A 17862-nucleotide genomic window follows, 5' to 3' on the forward strand; every position below is an offset into this window, starting at 1 on the left:
AGAAAATAATGTTGAGAATTGTTTAAAATTAATTTTATGTCCTGAATTTTTTTTAAAAAAATGTATCTTAGCTGACAGTTCAAAGAGTAGATGTAGAACTCCAGTTTACTTTAAAACTGTAAAAGATTCTGGAACAGTTTTCTATGGGCTCCTTAATGAGTGGATACAGGATTTTGATTTGAAGGAAGTTCCTTCAGCTTTGACCATTTCTGATCATTTCCCAAAAGATGAGAAACAAAAATTGAAGACAGAGGAAGAGTTCTTATAAAGTAGCCTTTCTGAATTATTTCTAGTTACATCATTTGTAAAGGTGGCCAAAGATCTGAAGAAATTATTTATCCTTTGGCTGGAGAAGAACTTTCTGAATGTGACATTAGTAAAGGGCTTTCTAGAGAAGCAAGAGTTAAAAATCCCTAGATTGGTTTCAGGGTTCTTTACAGGAAGCCTGATTAGGAAAGAGTTTAGATAGCATTCATCAATCCTAAAGTGCCTCCTTTAAAGACTACCAAAAAATGCAATCTCTTTGGAGTGGACCAGAATAAGATTATTCAGCAGGAGAAATCAGTATTCAGGGCTTTGCAGAATCAAAACATGCTGTGAAAAAGTTTTTACTATTCCTAACACCAGTTCTAAAAAGCAAGAAATAGTAACTCTTTAGACTGCCAGAAAGGAAAAGTCAACTTCAGTAACACAGGAAAAGTTGTTAGATTTGCCTTTACAAATCCTAAACAACTTTGAGAGATTATGGTGTTTTTCTTTTTCTTTCAGATTCTGTTTTTCAAAGAGATTCTGAAGAAGGAAAGGCAGATTGACTTTTATGCAGATCTGCAGATGCAGCATCAGAATCTTTAGTATCATTTTAGCTTTCTTTAGACAGAGAGTGAAGAGCTACTCTCAATAGTAAACACAGGCACCAACTCCGTGCGTGCTCTGGGCTGAAGCACCCGTGGGAAAAAAAAAAAACAAAACGTATGGGTGCTCAGACCCCACTAGCCGATCATCTGTTTGGTGGCAGGCGAGATATGCTGGAGGAGGCAGAGCAGGGATGGGAAGAGGTGGAGTGAGGGGGAGGCCTTGGGGAAGGGGCAGAGTACCCACCTGGAAAAATGAAAGTCAGTACCTGTGGTAGTGAAGGAATAGCTTTTATATTTTTGCTTTATATGCTTTGGGTTTTGGGGGTTTTTTTTAAACTATACATTTCCTGTTGGACAACCAAGATAAGAAGCGGACTAACACGCTTTTGCTTGTATTTTAAGGATGAAAAGTCATAGACTTGAATGGGGCCAGATTTCACCATAGCTCTTTAGGCCAAGGAGCATTTCTTTCTATTCATCTGTACAGCACTTAGTATACTGGGAACCCTTTCTTGACCAGGGCCAATAAGCACTACCTCAATATAAATAGTAAAGATTAAAAGTATTAAATAAAATTCTAATACACTTTTCCAATCAAAGCTGTTTAAATATTGACTGCCTTCAGGATGTAAATCTTGGAAATGAGGAAAGAGGAAAAAGGGTGAGTTTGTTCATTTTGGGAGAAGATTTGTTTTCACTTAAACGAGGTCCTCAGATTTCTGAGGAGAGGTAGGATAAATGGAGTGGGAAGAAATTACATACATTCTGGTTAGGATCTTCTTCTTTCCTGGGAGAAGTACAACAAAAGTGGACCACTACAAATATAAATGGGAAGGGACAAGGGGCCCATGGAACAACCTATACTTAAGCCATATTCTTCCTTTAGAGAAAGGCCAGCCATACTGAAACCAATTCAGAAATAATTCCAGCCAAGAAAGGATGGTAACAAAAGAAAAAAAAGCCACCAAAATTACCTTAGAATGCAAGAGGCAAGCTGATGTAGGAACTAGCAAGCTGCTCTTACCTGCAATATCAGGGGTCCCGGGAACTATTAATGGCAGACTGAAACCAAGTCCTCCTATACAACCATCAGAGGTTTCTTTAGGCAGAGGAAATTGCTTCTGTGGGTCTCAAATCCTGCAAAGGACTGCCCAGAAGGCTAATTTGGTTAAAAACCTATTCCTAGCATAGAAAGGGGTAAAATGTGGAAAAAAATCTCCAAAAGGAACAATTCTGAAGCAGAGCAATAAGGCTACTTCAACAACAGAGATCAGCTCAACTGGGCTTACAGGTACCAAATTATTTCAGGTGGCTTCACAATTTTCACCAGAACATCTAAACCCATAACAAGGCACAGTCTTATTCAGCAGCTCTCCTGATGGTAGGCAAAAAGGCTTCTATTATTTTTCACAGTAACAAAAGAATTAAATGGACAACTAAAAGATGATAAAATATATTTTAAAAAACAAGAGGATGAAGCTGAATCCAATAGAGTGGATTCAGGGTGAAGTAAGAAGAAGGGAACAGACTTTTGAGCATGTTAGTAACCGCAGGGTATCATCAAGAGAGAGATAGCGTAATGAATTTCAGAATGTTCTACTATCGAGCAACATGTGTCAGGCAGATGCCACAAGTATGGACTAAATTAGCAAGGATTTAGCAATTACTGCTAGATAATTTTAGAAACAAAGCACTTTACTCTGGACTCATGGATTCATAAATTCTAAATAATAATTCTAGAAATTTAAGTAGGTCAGAAGACTTGATATAACCAGAGGAGACCTATCTCGGGGCCTCTCCTTTTGCCCCTCCACCCCCACGAACATGATAAAGTTCTGTGGTGACCTAGAATCCTATTTTCGACGTCTCAGACTCAAGGAATATTTCCAACACCTCTGACCAACATATTAACCCACAGAGACCTTCCTGCCAACACTACAAAAAGAAGGATTCTGGGTGGACTCCTCCTGAAGGTCGAAACAGCAGCCTGGATTTCTACATAGAGTGCTTCCGCCAACGTGCACGAGCTGAAATTGTGGAAAAGCAGTATCGCTTACCCCATAACCTCAGCCATGCAGAACACAGTGCCATCCACAGCCTCAGAAACAACTCTGACATCATAATCAAAAAGGCTGACAAAGGAGGTGCTGTCGTCATCATGAATAGGTCGGAGTATGAACAAGAGGCTACTAGGCAGTTCTCCAACACCACTTTCTACAAGCCATTACCCTCTGATCCCACTGAGAGTTACCAAAGGAAACTACAGCATTTGCTCAAGAAACTCCCTGAAAAAGCACAAGAACAAATCTGCACAGACACACCCCTGGAGCCCCGACCTGGGGTATTCTATCTGCTACCCAAGATCCATAAACCTGGAAATCCTGGACGCCCCATCATCTCAGGCATTGGCACCCTGACAGCAGGATTGTCTGGCTATGTAGACTCCCTCCTCAGGCCCTTCGTTACCAGCACTCCCAGCTATCTTCAAGACACCACTGACTTCCTGAGGAAACTACAGTCCATTGGTGATCTTCCTAAAAACACCATCCTAGCCACTATGGATGTAGAAGCCTCTACACCAACATTCCACACAAAGATGGACTACAAGCCGTCAGGAACAGTATCCCCGATACTGTCACGGCTAACCTGGTGGCTGAACTTTGTGACTTTGTCCTCACCCATAACTATTTCACATTTGGTGACAATGTATACCTTCAAATCAGCGGCACTGCGATGGGTACCCGCATGGCCCCACAGTATGCCAACATTTTTATGGCTGACTTAGAACAACGCTTCCTCAGCTCTCGTCCCCTAATGCCCCTACTCTACTTGCGCTACATTGATGACATCTTCATCATCTGGACCCATGGAAAAGAAGCTCTTGAGGAATTCCACCATGATTTCAACAATTTCCATCCCACCATCAACCTCAGCCTGGACCAGTCCACACAAGAGATCCACTTCCTGGACACTACGGTGATAATAAGCGATGGTCACATAAACACCACCCTATATCGGAAACCTACTGACCGCTATTCCTACCTACATACCTCTAGCTTTCATCCAGATCATACCACTTGATCCATTGTCTACAGCCAAGCGCTACGATATAATCGCATTTGCTCCAACCCCTCAGACAGAGACAAACACCTACAAGATCTCTATCATGCATTCCTACAACTACAATACCCACCTGCTGAAGTGAAGAAACAGATTGACAGAGCCAGAAGAGTACCCAGAAGTCACCTACTACAGGACAGGCCCAACAAAGAAAACAACAGAACGCCACTAGCCATCACCTTCAGCCCCCAACTAAAACCTCTCCAACGCATCATCAAGGATCTACAACCTATCCTGAAGGACGACCCATCACTCTCACAGATCTTGGGAGACAGGCCAGTCCTTGCTTACAGACAGCCCCCCAATCTGAAGCAAATACTCACCAGCAACCACACACCACACAACAGAACCACTAACCCAGGAACCTATCCTTGCAACAAAGCCCGTTGCCAACTCTGCCCACATATCTATTCAGGGGACACCATCATAGGGCCTAATCACATCAGCCACACTATCAGAGGCTCGTTCACCTGCGCATCTACCAATGTGATATATGCCATCATGTGCCAGCAATGCCCCTCTGCCATGTACATTGGCCAAACTGGACAGTCTCTACGTAAAAGAATGAATGGACACAAATCAGACGTCAAGAATTATAACATTCAAAAACCAGTTGGAGAACACTTCAATCTCTCTGGTCACTCGATCACAGACCTAAGAGTGGCTATACTTCAACAAAAAAGCTTCAAAAACAGACTCCAACGAGAGACTGCTGAATTGGAATTAATTTGCAAACTGGATACAATTAACTTAGGCTTGAATAGAGACTGGGAATGGATGAGTCACTACACAAAGTAAAACTATTTCCCCATGGTATTTCTCCCTCCCACCCCACCCCCCACTGTTCCTCTGATATTCTTGTTAACTGCTGGAATTAGCCTACCTTGCTTGTCACCATGAAAGGTTTTCCTCCTTTCCCCCCCCTGCTGCTGGCGATGGCTTATCTTAAGTGATCACTCTCCTTACAGTGTGTATGATAAACCCATTGTTTCATGTTCTCTGTGTGTGTGTATATAAATCTCTCCTCTGTTTTTTCCACCAAATGCATCCGATGAAGTGAGCTGTAGCTCACGAAAGCTTATGCTCTAATAAATTTGTTAGTCTCTAAGGTGCCACAAGTACTCCTTTTCTTTTTGCGAATACAGACTAACACGGCTGCTACTCTGAAACCAGAGGAGTGTTCTTCAGCTGCTAGAAGAATCTATAAACAAACTGAAGAATACTGTAGTTTAGGAAATATTGGAAATGCAGATTTGTTTCAATTATCAATATTTCACAAGTACTGAATCTGACTCTTTGCAGTGAATTCTACAGCAAATGGAATTTAATCACTGAAAGGCTAGAATACTTTGTATATGTTCAATATTCTACCTTTATATCACTGACAGGAAAAGATCTTCGGTCAACAAACACAAACATAATTATGGAAAAGAAAGTATACATTAAGTGCATATACAAGGATGTTGTTTCTCTACAGCCAAACAGTACTACAAAGGGAAATCTCCAAGAAAACAGTCACATCATGTTCTTTCTTTCTTCTAAGGGCTTAACTTCACATACAATGCTACAGCAACGCAGCAACGCACTCCACCAGTGCGGCTATGCCACTGTAGCACTTTAGTGAAGATGCTACTACACTGACGGGAGAAGCTCTCCAGTCAACATAGCGCTGTCTACACGGAGGGTTAGGTCGGTATAACGTTGCTCAGAGGCATGGATTTTTCACCTGAGTGATTTTTCACCCCTACATCACCCCTGAGTGATGTAGTTATACCAACATTGATCTGTTGTGCTGACCTGGCTTTAGTACGCATTCCTTTCCTGGAAAGTTGCTTTTCTTTCAATCTTCCCCATCACTCAGAAGAGTTCAATGTGTAAACATCAGCCTATTTCATAAGAATCAGAGAATGACACTGATCTGAAGAGAGAAGAATTTGATCTTTAAAAAAAATTAATGTCTGTACTGGAAAAAATTTGAAATAATCTTAATTACTGAATCTATCCTTAGGTTCTTTCAGAATCTTTCCAATACTGATACTAAGATGTTTTGGATCAAACAAGCTCTTCTTTCCAGACATGTACATATTAGCTTTGAAATAGAGCTATATTTATTATGGTCCAAAAAAACTTTTAAAAAATTGGACCAATAGTGAACACAGGAATCTTAATGCATTTGCAGAGAAAAAAATCAAATAGGATATATATGAAAAGCAGTATTTTTCAAATAAGGAACTTTGGTTACTGTACCAAAACACACCTTTCTACCTTAAATGTCATGTCACATTAGACAATCAAGGTAAAAAATGTTAAAAAATTCATTACCTACACTACAAGAACCATTTTAAAAGTCACTAATGTTTTTCTATCATCACGGACAACGAAAATAGATTAGTGAGTGCCAGTGTTGCTTATATGGATTTTTTGTAGTCAATTTGGCTAGCTTCCAAAAATACTAGGTAAACGTGTGTTTTTTAAGAAGTTTCCACTGGAATTCTTTATTATTAGTAGTAGTATTTTCTTAAATCACTGAAACATTTCTAGTTATAGTAGATTCTGTAAAAGCTTTATTTGTTTGTTTTAAACAAACCCTATATCTGGAGCCAAACTGACCTATGTCCTTTTAAATGGGCATATCAGTTATTTAAACAGTGCTAGATATATATTAGGTACTTTACATATAACTAGGAGAGCAAGGTGCCTCCCCCTCAGAGCCTACAGCATGGGTGGGGAACTTTTTATCTATCAAGGGCCATTGACCCACAGGCTTTGGGATTGATCCCTTTTATCTAGCAAGGGCCATTGACCCCTAGGCTCCGGGGTGGGTCCAGAAATGAAAGGTTCAGGGTGTGGGAGGGGGTAGGAGGTTGGGGTGCGAGAGGGGGTAAGGGCTCCGGCTGAGGGTGCGGGCTGTGAGTTGCAGGAGGGGGCTCAGGGCTGGGGTCAGGGGCTGGGAGGGAGTTAGGATGTGGGAGGGGGCTCTGAGCTGGGGCAGGGGTTGGAATGCAGGAGGAAGTGAGGGGTGTGGGCTTCTGCTGGGTGGCACTTACCTCAGGCGCTTCCCGGTCGGCAGCGCAGTGGGGCTAAGGCAGGCTCCCTGCTTGCTGTGGCTCCCTGAAGCAGCCGGCATGTCCGGCCCTTAGGTGGAGGCACAGCCAGACACCTCTGTGCGGTGCACACTGCCTGCACGCGCCACCTCCACAGCTCCCATTGGCCGCGGTTCCCAACCAATGGGAACTGCATAGCCAGTGCTGGGGGTGGGGACAGCACGTGGTACTTCCCTAATTACACCTGCACCTAGGGGCCACAAGGACAGGCTTGGGTCTTCCAGCTCATGGCACAGAAACTTGCTGCGGGCCGTATGAAATGAAGCAGCGGGCCGTAGTTTCCCACCCCTGGTGTACAGTTTAAGACTATGATTCTGCAAAAATAAATGCATGTACTTAACTTTTCAACATAAAAATAGGCCCATTGAGTGTATAAACGTTTGTAGGATTAGGTATTAAGGCCCTAATCCTACAAAACGGCAAACATCCTTCAACTACTACAGTAAATTTAAATGAACGGGGAGTTGAAGACATTGAGCAACTCACAAAAAGACTGATACAAAACCCACTTAAGTCAATGAAAAGATTCCCATTGACATATGTAGGCTTCCGATCAACCCTGGAGATACTTCACACATTGCAGGATGGGGCCCTAAATGAATCACATAACAATGAGAGGGAGTGGATGGGATGCAATAAAATATATTATATATATGAAAAAGCAGTGATGAGTAGCATGTGTATTGCCGATTCCATGATTTGTAGTTGCTTCTATTTTTTTTTTTTTACTGTCACTACCCAGTAACGCTTTTCCCTAAGAAGACTAGAGTTCACAGGACTTTGTCATAAGTTGCTATCTTCCTGGAACACCCTCCTTTAGCAGTTAGCAGCACAAGAAGTGTACAAGCCTCAGTTTCCCTTTCAGAGTTGTGGCAAATTGCCGGCACTACTTTGATGGGTCTCGCACTTTCTTGTCTTGGGGAGGGTTCAGGGCTCCGTTTCTCACCCCTGAACTGGGATATTAACCACCCCACTAGTATTCTAGAGGAGGGGAGTGGAGAGGGAGGGACTCGGGCCCGCCCTCTACTCCGGTTCCCAGCCCAGGGACCCTAGGGATAGCGGTAAACCACTTGAACTAGTGGTTCCTTCCACTGGACTACTTCTCTCTCTTGCCCTGCAGCTTGTGGGGCTTCCTGCCCTCCATCTGCACAAACCAGGTGTCCCTTTACCTAGGGTCTTGGTCTTCTTAGATCACCGCAGCACTTCTCCAGACTCTCCTCTCTTCCCTCCAAACTGCTCTCTGCTCCAACATTAATCCACTCTGCTTCAACTCCTTCCCTTCTCTGATTGAAGCAGGGGGGGTTTATCAGCTGACTGGCTTCAGGTGCTCTAATTGGCTTCAGGTGCTTTATTTAATCTATAGCAAACTTTCTTCCCTCTATAGGGAATAAGGCTCCATTCTAACACTCTCCTGCTGTCCTCTGGCCATTCTGTATCACAGAGTCCATAAAAATAATCCAAATAGTTCTTCTGAATCTGTATATACCTTTTGTGGGGTTAAATTTTTACAAAAATTCCACACACATAAATCATAACAAAAGTCCCACAACTATAGTCCATAATTCCCCAACTCAGTTCGTTGTATACAGTGTTTGGACTAAGTATAGCTCGGGCATCTATCAGCATGCTCCAGCTCTCCAATCCATCTCCAGCATCTCTTGCCACACTTCACTCCCAGTCTTCAATCCTCTCTGACCCTCTGGCTTCCACTCTCCAGCTCAGAGAGTCAGCAGGCATTTCTCTCTGCTCATCTCAGCCTTCAACCCTCTCCAGCCTTCTGTGGCCATGGCTCTCTGGCTCAGGAAGGTCATCAGGCATCTCCTTCTGCTGGCTTCCTGGCAATTCCTCATTCCTTCCAGGAAGGATCTGCAGAGAGTTTTCTTGTCCTTGCAGCTTTCCCCAGAGACCTCTTCCAGTCTCCTGATTGCCAGGCAGCTCTCCCTGCTCTTTCTTCACTGAGACAGTTGTGATGGTTTCCCCCCTTTTCGGGGTGCTGCCTGGAACTAGGGTACCACTGAGCCCGCCTGACCAACCAGTCTAGGCTCCCTTTCACCCTGTACTGTTACAGGGTGTTCATGGTGTGACAAACTGCAGACATGTTCCCGGTCTCACACTTTCCCTACCTGTGTGCTAGTGACACACGCAGCTGCAGAAACACACAGACACTGAAATCAGCTCTGCATGGTAAGGCTCAGCTAAGGAATTGCCCAGTACTCAACTGCACACCCCCTTTTAGAGGATAAACCCAAAATTGTACCGTCTTGAGCTGCACAGAGACCTGTACGGAGTAAGCTCATGAAATTTGCCCCCTCCCTCAACGTGGAGAGGGATATACTTAGCTTTTTGCCCCAACTTATGATTTCCACACACACACTGGGTTTAGACAAAGTTTATTAACTACAAAAGACAGATTTTAAGTAATTATAAGGGATAGCAAACAGATCAAAGCAGATTAACTAGCAAATAAACCAAACACACAATCTAAGCTTAAAATATTAAAGAAACTGATTATATGTAGCAAACCTCACCCTAAATGTTTTTAGGCAGATTGCAGAGATTCTTGAAGGCAAGCTGCACTTGCTTGCAGCTCAAAACTCCAGATATTCCTTTCAAAGGACAGTCTACCCTCTAGCCTTGGCTCAGCCCTTCTCCCCTACTCCAGTCTTTTTGTTCTCAGGTGTTTCCAGCAGTTCACTTTCTTGAGCGGGGAATCAGTGAAGAACGAAACACGATGGTGTCACTCCCCTGCCTTAAATAGTTTTTGCATATGGCAGGAATCCTTTATCTCCCAATTTGATTCCCACCCCGGTAAATGGAAAAACACTAGTATTATCATGGAGTCCAGTACCAGGTGACATGTCCCTGCAGCCATAACTCAGAGGCTGTTTGCAGCATCTCCAGGAAGGCTTCTCAGGAAAGCTCCCCGGTGGGTGATTAGCATCTTCTAAGACTACTGTTCTGCCTAATGGCCCTTCCCAGCCAGCCATCTAGACTGATTGCATTCTGTCTAGTGGGCACTCCCCAGTGTAAACACATTTATAATAGATGCATAGACAGTATTCCTAACTTCAGACACAAAAAATAATACATGCATACAAATAGGATAAATCATATTAAGTAATCCATAACCTTTTCAATGATACTTCACATGACCTATCTGGCATAAAATACATCATAGTTATGCCATAATCATATCATAATATCTCTAGGAAGAATATGGGGCGTAATGCCACACCAATTAGCTCTCACCTGCCCTTTTCCTGACTGACTCAATCTCTGTCCTGAGGCACTCCCTCATTTATATGGCCCACATGCCCTCTCTTAAAAAACAATTAGGAGATAGCTGACAAGTCATAGGTGTACTGGCCCTGCTCCCTCTTAAAGGACCAGAATCACCCTGTGACTGGCTTGTTGAAGAAGTGTATTTTAAGGAAGGATTTGAAGGGGATTAATTCAACCTGTCCTGATTTAAGTCAAAAGACCAAAGTCAAAAAGGTGCTAATCAGGGAGCTTCTATTCGCTGATGTTGCTAGCCCACAATAAAGATCTACTATAAGAACTCATGCACCACCTTTCTAGTGACTGTCAGGCATTTGCTCTCACCATCAGCATCAAGAAAATGGTTATATTAGGAAAGGGGGTTTCACAAGATCCTTCAATTACCTTAAATGCAAACCAGCTAGAAGTAGTCCAAAAGTTCAGCTATTTAGGTTCTACAGTGACCACCAACCTCTTACTGGATGAAGAACTAAACGTTCGCATTGGAAAGGCTGCCACCACCTTTAGCAGACTAACTAAAAGAGCATGAAACAACTCAAAGCTTACCATCAAGTCCAAAATGCTAGTGTACCAAGCTTGCGTTGTCAGCACACTGATGTATGGTGGGGAAACTTGAACAACTTATGCTCATCAGCAGAAATGGTTAAACAGTTTCTACCTACGTTGTTTATACTCAACACCAAATGGCAGGATAAAGTCACCAATGCAGAGGTTCTTCAAAAGGCAAATGTACCAAGTGTGACAGCCCTGCTCAAGCAAAGATGACTGTGCTGGCTGGGCCATTTGAGTAGGTTAGAAGATGGATGCATACCCAAGAACATGCTATAGGGGGAGCTATCAGAGGAAACAACAACAGGACATCCCAAGCTTTGCTATAAAGACACATGCAAGCAAGATATGAAGGAATTTCCAATTGATCCTGACCAATGGGAAATCTTGACAAGTGATCAAAGCAAGTGGCACCATTGTCTCAGTCAGGGTATCAAAGTCCATGACAGAAGCTGACTCCTACAGCTTGAAGAGAAAAGAGCCCCTAGGAAGCAAGCAGTTCCCAACCAAAATACATACATTTGCAATAACTGCCAAAGACTATGCAAATCTCGGATGGGACTACTCAGTCACATGAGACATTGCAAACAATCTACATCATAGGCTTCAATTCCCACCGTCTCTCACAGATGAAAGGATGCCAGTTTAATGTAGAATTTACTGCTAAAACATCATAAATAAATCAAACAAGGAAAGTAAAATATTCTCTGTGTTCAAGATCCTTTTTTGATCTGTCTACCTATACCCAATTTCTTATTCTCCTGCGTGTTCACTTAGTTCCTTTCGTTCTAGACTTCTGCCTATTCCTTTTACTATCCCCTTCAGTTTTCTACATACTGGATAATAAATCCGTCTCGTCTGGAAATAGCATCACGTGGGACAGCCTCTTTATCCTTTTGCATCCATTTCACTACCTGACTCTTCAAAATCCCACTTTATTAGCCAAAAATTAAATGATAAATACCTCCTAAGCTTTTTTCTAAATCATATTCCATTCTGTGAACCATTCTATTTTCCACATCTCTGTAACACTCATTGATTACCATTGTACCCTACTTCAACCATATTCTACTTTATCTATGGATGCTTCCATTATGAAATACAACATATTCATTTTTATACCTGAACACCTATAAAAGTTTCATTTTTAAATGTACAACAATTTTTAAAAATTGTATGGTAGACATATATAGCATAAACTTAAAATGCTCTAGTTGAAGACAGACAGATAGATTGATGACAACCAACCTGTGCTTTCCTCATGTAAACTAAGGGTTCTTTCATGTGCTCAGGGGGTGCTGCAGGATGACATGGTGAAGGGAATCTTAAGAAAATAAAATTATGTTTTGAATGTTCAGATTATTATTAAATACATTGAAGAGCAAAAGACAGAGTAATCTTTGAACAAATTTTCTCATCTCTATAATTATTTTTAGAAGCAGTATAACATATGCAGTAATAATTCTAAACCCATGGTCAAACCCCAAACGTTTTAAAAAAAAAAAAAGGATCAGTATCAATAAGTGAAATCCCAGTTCCTATCTTTGCATTATAGGTATTCACACTCTTAATTAGAAAAGAAATAGCAAAGGGTACTGTAAATCTCTGGCATGGTTGAAATGTGCACACTCAAACCCAAACATAATTTCTGTCTTTGGATAAGACAATGAATAATAATTTTGTGGATAGTAATATAAACTTGAAAGATGGGATTTCATATAAAAAGCAGTCTCTTTTCATCATCTTACTATGCATGTAGAGTACTTCAAGGATGTAAAATAAATATTCAAGGCTGTAGACAAGATTTTTAACATAAATAGAACATTTTGTAAAAACAACAGTTAATCACATCACAAATATTCATAAAATAAATCAAATCATGTTTCATTAAATTTTTAAAGCAGTATTACAGAATAAGATAATTTTGTGGCTGTTTAGACATTTTTTCTTTCCAGGAAACTGTATTTCTCAAAAAACAAGTTCAGTCTGTAACTTGATTAGTTTTCACAACTGAACATGTCCAAAGTAACTGCAGAATTTTGGAGTGCCAGTCTCAGAGAGCTTGAATCTTTAGCCATAAATTGCATAGCAATAAAAACATGAAAGCACAGGAAGAGAAGTAGCTGGTGGAATGAAGAACTGTCTAGACAAAATGCAAAATATGAACACCAAGAGATGCATTTCATAAGTAAGATAGACAAGCAAAGTCCTGCAAAAATATTAGTAAAGAAATAAAAGATAAAGTGTAGGGCTTTTAGAGAAATACCTTTTGTAGTTAAGAAAAAAATGTCTGTGCTTTAGATCGTAGAAAAATTGCAGTGACTGAATGTAATCCTGGGACCCCTTAGTTCAAACTGGAAGAGGGCACATGAGATGCAAAGTGTTTTACAGAGATGCTCTGGATTGGATACATGCATGATTGTTCACCAAAGGGTAGCATGTGAGGTCTCTACCGAGAGCCGTTAGCCCATTGGCTGTCATAATCATTGCAAAATGTATGTAAAGATAATATTTAAAGAATTATGTATCTAAAATTACACTCTTAAGATCTTTGAGTTAAGATGGGTAACCAGGAGGCGACATACATCAGAAGTTTTCCTTTCAAGCAGAAGATAACAGACATCTATCTCCTTGTCTGAGCATTTGTGTATTGTATGACTCCCAATGTATGCTTATTGGTTTACTAAGCCATAGGTAAAAGAAGAGATTACCTACACGAGAGGAAATCTACAAGAATAAACAAACAACAGAGTGGGTGTCCTGTCTATGAATAAAGATTATTCTGCTATATCTTGAAGTGCAAAGTGACAAACAGAATCCCGCACCAAGAGAGGCAAATTGACAGCATGCCTGTGTCTCATTAAAGAAGGGTCACAGCTAACTTGGCTGTAAAGTACTGCAAGGATCTGGGTAAGCAATACTCTACAAAACATGAGAGTACATTGTCAATTAAGTCTAGGCTATAGAATGCATGTTATGATTTTACTTAATATGTACTCATTTGTTTCCTATACTTTGTCTTAATACTACTATCACTTGAATCTCTACACTTTATTAAACTAACTTATATTTGATTTCACTATAAATGTATCTAAGGGCAGTGTGTCAAGTGAAGAAGTGATCTGAGATAGAACTGGTAAGCGGGGTGTACTGTTTCTTTGGAAACAGCAAATCTGTGAATATGGAGCGTGTTCAGTGGACCAGAATCTGAATGCTCTAGGGAGACACTCGGAGGGCTTGAGGGTTTGAGTGTTCCAATCGTTAACCTGCAAAGTGACAGCACAGCCTGCGAGGCCTAGAGGGGAGTGTTTGTGTTACCCGTGGCCTGTGGAGTTGGGATCTGAACAACGGCAGGCATAGTGAAAGCTTCTTCATTCTAAGGCCAGGTAGTAGTGAGGCACCTCACAGTCCTGGGTACCTCCAGGAATCCTCACACTGAAACAAGTCGGATGAACAAAGGTTCAGATGTTTTCAAGTGTGATGTAAGCAACAGCCATCACTCACTCACCTTGTACACTTGGAGAAATATCAACATCTTAATACTAGAGCTTTTATCAGAGCTCTAGAAGTTGCAGGGGAAAAAAGAAAATCAAAACAACTATGTTCTTTTTCTGCTGCTTTGTCCCTCAATTAATGTAACACAATTTGTATTACAGCAGTGTCTTGAGGTGCCCCAAACATCATAGGGTGCCAGTGTTCTAGGTATTGTAAACGCATTTAAGAGACAGTTCTTGCTCCAAAAAACATAAAATCTAAAAACAGACAAATGGTCTAAGAAAGGAAGTAATATTACCCCATTTTACAAATGGGGAGCAGAGGCACAGAAAGATTAAGTGACTTGCCCAAGGGCAGAGCCAGGAATTGAACCAAGGTCTTCTGAGTCAGTGCCATAAGTAAAAGACCATTTCTTCCCCCTCAACATTTCAAGCACACTTATAGAAATAAACTCAACATCTTTTTATAAAAGCAAAACTAAAAAGCAAAAGACAAAAAAAAACTAGGAAAAAAAATCCAAAAATGTTATTTACTTCCTTGTTTGCTCACCTGCGTCTTCAATGGCATCAGTGTAGATCTTGCAGAAGATGATGATCTTAGTGATGTTTTTAAGAGCCTAAGTGACTTAGGAGCCTACAACCCATTTTAAAATAAGTAGCTTAAGCACTTACCAGCCTAAGTCTCATTGAAAGTCATCCATTTTGGGGATAGAAAAAGAAATCTGTGATGCACTAAAAATATAGGAACATATTATACCTCCCTAGTGTGACATATACACAATGGTCTTGCAAATAATGCAGACATATCATTCAGACAGATATAAATGTACAGAAGCATATATAATAAAAATACTGAATAAAAACTCACACATTGAGTTCACTATAAACAGCATTCTGAAGCCTCTTTTCCCATCCTGTTTAAATAAAAAAAAAAGAAATTGGCAATCATTTCATAAACAAATAAACTTTTAAAATATCTGAAGAATGACTCAAAGGAACGTTTTAGATTCACTAAAGTTTGTTGTCTGTAATTTCACATCTACCTAAATTCTCTCTCTCTCTCTCTCTCTCTTTCTTTCAGGCTCTCCCTAAAGGCACAGGAGGAAAGAAATAACTACACTAACAGAAGGTTAAAACACAAAAGGCCAAAGTTAGAAGTTGCACGTGCTCCCTTATCTCTGCCCCCTGGTTCAAAAGCTTGACAATACAGTCTTCAGTTATAGAATCAGTTATTCACATATAATATCATATACCTTTTAAGTGCAACCATAGATACACAAGTATAATATTGTAGTATGTTGGTTATTGTATTCTCCAGGGCAAATGAACTCAAGCTCTTAGCACGTGTAGGAGACAATTTTCTAATTCAGAAAGTTGACGTAACAACTAGGCAGTCATCCATTTTGGATCTGGTGTTGACCAACACGGATAAATTAGTTGCAAACACAAAGGTGGTTGGGAACTTGGGAGGAAGTGATAATGATCTGATAGAATTCAAGATCCTAAGGAAAGGAGGACATGAGAACAGCAAAACAAGGACACTGGACTTCAAAAAGGCAGATTTCAATCAGCTCAGAGAAATAGCAAGCAAGGTCTCATGGAAAGACCAAATAGGAAGAAAAAGAGTTGAAGGGGGCTGGCAGTTCCTAAAACATGTAATATTAGAGGCTCAATATCAAGCTATTCTGATGCAAAGGAAAGAAAAGAAGAGCCACAGGAGGCCAAAGTGGCTGCCAAAGGAGTGTTTTAGCTATCTAAAAACCAAAAAGGATACATATAGGAAATGGAAGGAGGGACATGTCACCAAGGAAATATACACGGGAATAGCGGGACAAAATCAGGAAAGCTAAGGCAAAGACTGAGTGACAGCTGGCAAGAAGTGTTAGAAACAATAAGAAGAGGGTCTTCAAATATATCAGACAAAAAAGAAAGTTCAGGCTGGCGTGCGTCCACTGCTCAATGGAGAAGGTGAGCTGGTTTTGGAAGACGATAGGAAGGCAGAGCTGCTCACTGTCTACTTTGCTTCAGTCTTCACGCAAAAAATAACAAGTGACTGGACAACTAGCAAAGTTATCATATACAATACAGGGGAAGGGATGCACATTGAGATAAGTAAAGAATGGGTCAGAGATCTTCTGAATTAATTCAAGTCAGTGGGGCCTGATGCTATTCACCCCAGGATACTGAAAGAACTAGCTGAAGAAATCTCAGAGCCACTGTGTCACGCAGCAAGTGCGCCCCGTCCCCTCTTGGGGCAGGGTGAGGGTATTTACTTCCCCACAGCTGAGTCTTTATGATCATCCCTTGTCTTGGGTAGTGTGGCCTTGTCTTGGGCTAGTGGTAAAAGTCAATATGGCCACTCTCTCTCTCAGGGTTGTATGGCCTGATGGCCCAGGGTCAGGACAACAGCCCCTTCCCACAGGGCTACGGGCCCAATGGCTCAAGCCAGTATCATTACCCAGTTTGGCCAGGGTGTATGGCCTAGTGGTCAAAGTCACTGTGGCCTCCTGCCTCAGCAAGGCCGTGTAGCCTAGTGGCAAGAATCAGAAGGGTTGTCCCCTCTCTCAGGGTTGCGTGGTCCAATGGCCAGAGTCAGGATAACTGCCCACTTCCATAGGACTGTGTGGCCTAGAGATCAGAGTCGGTAGGCTGCCCTGTTCAGCAGGACTGTGTGGCCTGGTGACCAGAGTCTGTATAGCTGCCCTCTCTCAGGGCTTTGTGGCCCAATGGCCAGAGTCAGTATAATGGTCCTCTTCAGTAGGGCTGTTTGGCCTGACAGCCACTCAGACAAGTGAGCCATCATCTGGGGAAAAGGAGGGGAGCAACCAGGTAGGGGAACCCAGGCCCTCCCTGCTCCACCAGGTCCCAGCTCAGAGCCCCGCCACTGTGTCAGCGGAGAATCCATCTGAAACACGCTGACCCCACCCAGGGGGTGGGGGCTAGGGTTTGCATACTTGGAGGACAGAGCTAAACTTCAAAGAGATATTGATAAATTGGAGAACTGAGCTATAGACAACAAAATGAAACTCAACGAAGACAAATGTAAAGTGCTACACATAGGGAAGAAAAACCAAATGCACAAATACAGAGTGCAGGATAACTGGCTTGGCAGCAACACTGATGAGAAGGATCTGGGAGTTGTGGTAGATCACAACCTCAGCATGAGTCAGCAATGTGATGTTGTTGCAAAATAAATAAATAAATAAATGCAATTTTGGGTTGCATTAACAGAGGCATAGCATGCAAGTCATGGGAGGTGAGCGTACCATTCTACTCAGCACTAGTGAGGCCTCAGCCAGAGTACCATGTCCAATTTAGGTCACCAACATATAGAGAGGATGTAGAGAAACTAGAAAGGATCCAGAAGCAAGCAACAAAGATGATCAAAGGGACAGAATGCAAGCCACATGAACAAAGGCAGAAGAAACTGGGTATGTTTTAAAAAGATGCCATAAAAAAGAT

General features: G+C 41.7%; 1 protein-coding gene across 5 annotated transcripts in view; it reads right to left on the reverse strand.

Moving 5' to 3' along the window:
* The window catches only part of TBC1D19 (TBC1 domain family member 19), a 114420-nt gene that overhangs the window by 85589 nt on the left and 10969 nt on the right, over positions 1–17862 (reverse strand). For all 5 annotated transcript variants that reach the window (XR_006281171.1, XR_006281170.1, XM_043514047.1 and 2 more), the window contains exons 3-4: positions 15269–15314; positions 12155–12230 (exon numbers count right to left, since the gene is read on the reverse strand). Coding sequence is in view for 3 of the 5 variants with exons in the window: in XM_043514047.1 (XP_043369982.1) it covers positions 12155–12230; positions 15269–15314 (122 nt within the window). In the remaining 2 variants the exon portion in view is untranslated. The remainder of the gene's footprint in view (positions 1–12154; positions 12231–15268; positions 15315–17862) is intronic.

The sequence above is a fragment of the Dermochelys coriacea genome, chromosome 4 (genome assembly GCF_009764565.3).
Source record: "Dermochelys coriacea isolate rDerCor1 chromosome 4, rDerCor1.pri.v4, whole genome shotgun sequence".
Lineage (NCBI taxonomy): Eukaryota > Metazoa > Chordata > Testudines > Dermochelyidae > Dermochelys > Dermochelys coriacea.